The 8056-nt window shown below is 27.4% G+C and overlaps 1 protein-coding gene across 1 annotated transcript; it reads right to left on the bottom strand.

Annotated features, from left to right (window-relative positions):
• Positions 1-2260: 2260 nt before the first annotated feature.
• Positions 2261-6927, bottom strand: LOC126839990 (uncharacterized). The gene is made up of 11 exons (XM_050575463.1): positions 6863-6927; positions 4852-4915; positions 4744-4773; positions 4591-4653; positions 4409-4477; positions 4020-4049; positions 3886-3915; positions 3555-3605; positions 3248-3277; positions 2831-2917; positions 2261-2520 (listed from the first exon to the last, which is right to left on the bottom strand). The coding sequence occupies exons 2-11, from the start codon at positions 4907-4909 to the stop codon at positions 2261-2263; spliced, it is 708 nt and encodes a 235-aa protein (XP_050431420.1). The 5' UTR covers positions 4910-4915; positions 6863-6927.
• Positions 6928-8056: the final 1129 nt, after the last annotated feature.

The following is an 8056-nucleotide window of genomic DNA, read 5'->3' on the forward strand; positions in this document are numbered from 1 at the left end:
AGTATTAGAACCTGAAAAAAATATTTCAAAAAGTTTAGCCAAGTCATAGATTACAATTAAAATACATAAAATATGTCTTATTTTACCGAGTTTTTATATATTTCTTCTTCTTCAGGTGCCTATCCGATTCCGAATGTTGGTGACTATCATAACAATTCCCACTATGTTGCCCGCAACGTGGAACAACTCATCACATGATCTGCCAGGTCCTCTCTTCAAATATTTTCCCTTGCAAAATGGATTGAAGTATAGAATATCTGCTTTCATTTCTTATGTGTCTCAAGTATTATATAATAATGGTGTTAATGAACTCGGTTCATTCTTCTGAGAACTTAGATGTTTGTAATCCGACAAGTCCAAAGTATCTTCAGTGTTATTTTTTATAATCACATTTCAAATGGTTCCAATTTATTTGTGATGTCATCGTTCAGAATCACTACTCCATACAGCTGCACAGAGAACACATAGAATATTGTAAGTCTCATATTTGTTTCAAGAGAGAGATTGTGACTTGATGGTTGCGTTAAGTTTTGTTAAATGTTGTTCTCGCTGCGATACATTATTTTTATATGATTAGATAACATTAATTTAATAATCCGTACTTCAAGACTTTTTAACGTAAACTACAAAGTTATTTATAAAAAATAATAAGTTTTAAAAAAAAACAGAATAATAACATAGTAGGTACTTACTATGCAACTATAAAGTATAAACTATGAAATGCATAATTATTAACTAGGTTAATAATTATAGTTAACTAGATTCAACAATCTACAGACTACAATATCTTTATCAATTTAGTGTGTTTTGTTTCATAATATTAAACAAAATAATGATAATAAGTATAAAATACTCAACCGCAAATAACCACATCTATTGTATTATCTAATTGTGATAACTAATAAGTATGAAATGGTCAACCGAAAATAATTAGGTAGGTAGGTATATAATGTCATTATTATTGGGGTGACATGCATCCGCCACGTCATTATCTATAATAACTTTATTATGTGGGAATAATGACTAGGGAAACTTATGACGGAATGTCCAGTGGATGAAAAATTGATTCTATAAATTGTCCAACAGTGATTATGGTATCACACAATAGCACCTACATACAAGTGTATACGAGCAGCATTGACGCGTGCTCTCCATTTCCCACCTGTCTATAAATTTAAATGTATGTAGCTATGTAACTACACATCCAAAATAAAAAATATAAGTGCACATATTTAAATATACTATAGCACTAGATAATTTTAACAGAAAAAATATTTGTTGCTATTTGAAAATCAAAAGTTGCTATCAAAATAACTAATTTGGGAGGGGGTAGGAACATAAAAATTTGTGGAAAATTGAGATCACATTTTATAAAAACTGGGTATAAGTGTACTTTACCGGGCACCCTTTTTTTTTACTTTTTTTTTTTTTAATCGATATTACGTTTAGTGCTGATGAAATTTTGCTAATGAATTTTTTGCCGGACGAACTTAGTTTCGACGTTACAGACGTTTTAAGTTCGCGATTACGGCCGGGCGCGCACTATACAATAACACGGTTACAGCGGGGTCGACTACCTGTTCTCGCCCGTCGTGGTCTTTTTTTTTTTTGCCGTAATACCTTGTAGATATTAATATAAAATATCATACCATGTTTTACTTAAATTTAAAACTGTGACCTCCTCCTAGACTGTAGTCTGCAAACCTAGGATATTTTTGGTTTAGCGGAGCGAAGCGACGGCGCCGAGCGAGCGCCGCGAGCGAGTGCCAAAATACTCGGTGACCTGCCGTCCTTATTTGCGATTTTAAGTTAAATCAAGTAGAATAATAATATTTATACTATATTTCTGATCGCGTCGCCTTGCATTACGGGCGAGAGCAGGTAGTCGACCAAATTTGCACAATTATTTAAAAAAGGGAAACATATAAGGAAAGGATTTAGAAGCAGTAATAAATAGTTTAAATAGATTAGGTGAAAAAATAAAACTTTACTTATTCGGTAATTATTTATTTTTTTGGTAGACATGACATAATACAGAAATAAACGTATAGCATTACGTATTTACTGTAAAAAGAAAATGTATTATGTAAAATATATCATTGAAAAAAACCTAAGACGGTTGTTTTCCCGTCAGCTTAAATATATGTATAATATTTTTAGATTTTTAATTTTATAGTGTATATAGTGATCATTTTAAGGTAAACTATAATATATTATGTAAAGAACAGAATACAGGTGCCAGTGTTTTTCTGACATTAAGTTAGTATGTGGGTGCAGTTCGTTGATTTCCTCGTTGTAAGTTTTCCTCGAGTGTAATGACTGTGCCATAACGGTTTCTTACTGTCCATGTACCACCGATTTTCCTGATTGTCGTTTCGAAAGAAGCACAACTGTTTAAGGTACATGTACTGCTAGTTGAGTCAATGTTAACTTCGTTTATGTATGCCATTGGATTTTGTGTACTCCAGTACATTCCAAGCAAACGACAATTGGGTAACGATATAACATCCTGCTCAGATCCTGATAAAAAATTTGAAACATTTCTTTTTTAATTTGCTAATATTAGCTTACTAGTTACTACTTATCCTTATGGTACAAAAAACAACGATTTTTTTTGTTAATACGAAGTCATAAAAAAATAATACAATAGACATGGTGTCGTATTGAACAGCCGTGATATTTGTATTACATGCAAGTACGTGTTAGTAGTTATAATTTATTTAGTTAATAGTTAAAATCTAAAATAAGTTGTATCCTTGTCCTATTAAATAACTTAAATATATATATATATATAAGTTCAAAAACCATACAACTCCATAATAATATTTACCTAATATACGACGTCTAATTAGATTTTTTAAAGACCAAGCAACATGTTCTCTTCTCAAGTATGCAAGGTTTTTCAATGTATTCTCAACTATAACAATAATTATTAAAAGACCGTGTTGCGAAGACATAATTATGATAACTAATATATTGTTCGCCAATTGTGATACAACTAACTTTTTGTACAAACACATATTATTGTTGAACCTCAACAAATGTACTTTTTCTATACTTCAAATCCCAAAGAATTTATTACTCATTAACACTGTAGTCTCACTTTCTCTCCCTCTTTCCTCAACAAAAAGTTGAATTTATTACAATTGTTTTCTGTCATAAAAATTAAATAAATAAAATGTAGCAAAGATCAACTCTAAAACAAGCTTTTAAGGCCATTTATGAATACCAAACAAAAAATAATTACCAGCAAAACGGCCTACTCTCATATCAATTTCTGTAGGAAACACATCAAACATCAAATTATTATGTAGTTAATAATAACTTAATAAAGTCCCGGTTTATATATTTTATACATAACATTCACTCTATAACTTAGGTTAATTAAATCAATTATAATTAATGCAAAATATTATTGTATAAGTGTACATTTATATCTTATAACAATTTTTAAATAAATGGTTTAAATTTTATTTCGAACGATTCTTAAAAACTTAATCATAAAACATATATAGTTTTTTTAAATTTAAAAATACATTCTTTTTTATATTTACCTATTTCACTCAGTAAGTCAGCAAGCATTTTGTCGAATAAATCATTGACATCTAAAATTTATAACAAAATACATTTTAATGTACCCACATATATTTTATTATTGAAACCGATATATCATATTGGTGTTTGTCAACAAGTACATATTATTCTCAAAGTAATTATAAATAATAAATATGCGATAAGTATAATAAATATTATATATAAAAAAAGGTTTTTATTTTGCATTAGGTGAACTGGAGGTTCTGAAATTAATACAAAAGTCTCGTGTGCATAAAGAATATCAAACAACTGCTTGGAAACGCTTCCATAAAGTGCAATGAAATGTATTACCTGTTCTTCCCCAGAGAATTTCTGTATGGTCTGAAATTAACAATACAAAAATTAATGTTACATCATTTTATTTTATATTCTATTATATATGAAATATTGGAAATAATTTTATAAAATTTAACAAAATCTATTACCCGGTACAGCCATCAAAAAACAAATTATGCCTGAAATTAACATTAAATAAATAAATGATATTGAATTGAATTTGCTATAGTAAATAATTAGTTATTACATTATTCATATATAAATTATAAGACAAAAGTCAAAGTAGAAAAAACTATTTTTTATAGACTAGTTGATGTAGTTTAGGCGATGAGAATAAAATATACTAATCAGACGAGGTTGGTAGAGCTAACATCAGTTTTTTTTTATAAAGCTTCTATACAAATTTCGGTAAAAAATAAAATAATTATAAAACTCATCAGTTGCATTAAGTGAGTATGAGATGAAGTTTTTATATAATTTTCAAATAAATTTTCTACTCTTATCTTGATGTTTTTATCATTATTATAACTATTATTACGGAAATCTTGGTAGGTCGGGTCATTATTGACATTATCAACCATTGTCTCAATTAGATACTCCAATCCATCTAGAATAAACAAATGAAGATTTTTGCTATACTAAAATATTAAAATTAAATCAAATTAGGTAAGGCAAAACTTCTATATATATTAGCATATTATTTGAAATATAATATCTTACTTAATCTAGATCTACTTCCTACAGTTAAATCATTCTTTTCGTAAGCAAGTTTGATGCCAATAGCTGTGACACATAATTTTAAAAATATGTATAAAAACACTAAATTAAAAAAAATTACAAAACATTTTTTTTTTAATTAAAAATGTTACTGACTTGTAAGGTGCACAAGTTTCATATAAAGATCTGTAAAAAAGTGTAATATTGATTTTTTTTTAAATTTTAACTAATTTAAGTTTATAACTGTGATAATAAAATAACTACCATAAGGTGCCAAAACTTCCACAAAGAATAAAGATATTAATAAACAGAAGCGTTTCATTTTTATCTGCAAATAATAATAAATAAAAAAACATTTTATATTAGTCACAGTTACCTCCGGTTTAAAGATGAGAAGGTTATAGTTTTGCGGGGCCATTTTAATATTATAAATATATACGAATATATGTATGAATATTTTTCTACTTGACCCTCACAATATTTTCTAGACCGTTAACTGAATTTTTTGTATAGAAGTTAGAAATTAAACTAGAAAGGTTGATTATTTGGCCAAAATTACAGTAATCTCATTATACTGAGGATTGACAAAAATAAAAATAAGTCTGTTGACTATTTATATTGCATAGTAAAAAACTTAGGTTACACTATTCAAAATAGAAATTAGGTAAAAGTATTCAGCTAAATGCTGTTATTAAAGTCAGACATTATATCCACTTAATTTTCAAGCGTCTAAACTGAATAGGAACCATTATGCGTAGTCAAACGCATAATGGTTCCTATTCAACCCATGAGGATTTAAAGCGAAACATTTAGAGAGTTAATAGTGGAATGAAGATAACGTTTTAGAGAATATCAAATCCGTTTTAAAAAAATATCCTTAGAAATATAGTTGTTACCGTTATATAAAGTATTAACATATATTTTCAAATATTAGACTATGATGTGCTGAATTGATGAAATTATAAAATATAACTGTCTTAATAATGAAGAAAAAAAAAATGTTAAAAAATATTTCGTCCAAGTAAAAAAAGGAATATTCAGCAAAATGATTTAGCTATTATAAGTATTAAATTGATTTTAGCGTTTTGTTTTAAAATCGTCCAAATTAACAACTTAAAAACATGAAAAATGAAAAACATGAATTTTTTTTTGAACGATGAACAAAAAAACACGGATGGTGAAAACCAATTTTTTGTTTAATATTTATATTAGATTTATAATGTGTTTACAATTATCAAACAAATAATAAATTATAAATTATTTTTCGTAAGTCAAATAAGAAAATAGATGTTTCGTAAATTTTAACATTTAAACTATTTTCTTCCTTAAATATCGGCATTTATTTTCTAGACCGCAGCTACGCTCTTATAAATATAGAAATCATTATTTGCAAATTTCTGTAATCCGATTCTTATGTTTTTTTGTGGTTTTGTAATCAATTTTTTTTTCATTTGGAACATGACTACCTAATATTTTTCTTAAAAATTAAGTAAAAGAAAAAAAAATTGTTTTTAATTTTGAAATTTTATTTTTAACGATTAAAAAAAACTTTAAATAAAATTGTACACATATAGGAATTTAGTTCCCTGCACAGTTATTTTTTTTCATCTTTGTACTGTTCAAACTTTTTGAGTTATGTTTGAAAATCTAAATCATTTTGATGAATGTTTCTTCTTTGAGTTTTACGGATGAAATATTTTCTTAAATTTCTATTAATCTTGGTTGTGCATGTATAAGAGATCTACTTTTGTGAGGTATTATGAAAACGATTTTAAACCGCCTATTTCCAATACACATCCGTAACTACACTTCAAGCCAAATAACGAAAAAAACCAACAACATTTATAGAATTGTCTCTGAAATGTGGACTGGGTAAAACAATGATAAACAATGGATAATAAAATAACTAGAAATAAAAGTTTTTTTACCATAAAACCAGAGTCTTAAATCAAATATTTTCGTATAATAACGGAAGTGGGCCAAGATTTATTTCTATTTTTTTTAATAATGAAAAGTTTTCCGGGTGGTCACCCATCCTGGATCAAACAGTAACAGACACAGCTTAACCTCAGATGCCGCGTGGCACACTGCGTCCTCACAATGCCCCTGTATTATTTTTAATGTTATTCGTAGGAACTTTTTTCACTTTTCACTCCCAAAATATTCAATAAATCAAAATTTTCCAAAACATGTTTTGTTTTTTATTTTTTTTTAAATAAAAAACTGAAATTAAAATTTTTTTTTTAGATTTAAAAAAAAAAATAGAAATACTTACTTAAATTGTGGACTTGGTAAGAGGTTCTTGGACAACAAACGACTTGTTCAGCTATTAAAACTAAATGTACTGCTTGCGACTTATGGCTGTGCTTATACTTCAACTAGAAAATCAGAATTCTAATAGGCTTTTGTTGTGTAACTATGTTCATTTATGTACACATCAGGTTCAGTTTTTTTTTTTTGTGATTTATCGTGTACATACTTTACTTGGAAAGCGGAGTTTAGACTATTTTATTCTACACACTACTGTTAAATAAAATATATATATTATTCGTCGGAACAGTATTTTTTTTTTTATTTTACTATGGTTTTACAAAAACTGTTTCAACGGTTACAAATATTGAAATTCAAAACAACCTTAACGGTATTGAAATACTAAAATTCGAGTAACGTAAATTATATTATGATGTGTTATAGCTAATTGAAATATACTAATTATTTTCTGCAATAATTTATAACAATGTGCCTTATGCTAATTATGTTTAATCTAGAACGAATTGATCTGATTGATTTGACGACTTTCGGTTTAGTTTATGGTTAGGATCACAAAACTGTGTTAAGTTTGAATTTTAATCAACCTCAGCAAGTTTACTACTATGCTACCTAACCTACCTTGATTGTAAATAATAATCAACATTTACTATTTACAACATTATATTTGTCTACAAATTGTGAATAACAACAATATGTCCATATTCTACGAGCCCTGACCCCACATTGCTTCTTTATTTTTTAGTTTAAAACTGTTGAGACTTAAACGCCAAAACAGTTTACGAAATTGCCACAATTTTGCATTATAATGTGCATTGTTGCATTTTTTGATAAAACGTGTGTACAATAAGTAAACAAATGAACTTAAATTAATTTAAATTTTCTTTAAAAGCAAATAACAGATAAAGTAAAATTAATAAGAAGTATCTACATTTTCAATATATGGACTTTAAGAAAAGAATATTACCGTTGAACCGGATCGGTAAGGTTTTAAGGTAAATAATTTTTTTTTTACATTAAATTATTTTTCATCGATATAAGCATGAACATTTTCAATGACAAAGTCTGGTATGAGTTGTTCAGTTTATTTTTTATTCTATGTGCAATAATATTAAGTATAAAAAGCCAGCACAATTGGGTCAGGTACACATTTTTATTTTTAGAAACAACTGTTTCACGGGCGACGAGTAATCATACACAT

This window comes from Adelges cooleyi, unplaced genomic scaffold (genome assembly GCF_023614345.1).
Source record: "Adelges cooleyi isolate 19-005CV unplaced genomic scaffold, UGA_ACOO_1.1 ACOO_flye_CR_arks_rails_tigmint_CR_PRNA_33, whole genome shotgun sequence".
Taxonomy (NCBI): domain Eukaryota; kingdom Metazoa; phylum Arthropoda; class Insecta; order Hemiptera; family Adelgidae; genus Adelges; species Adelges cooleyi.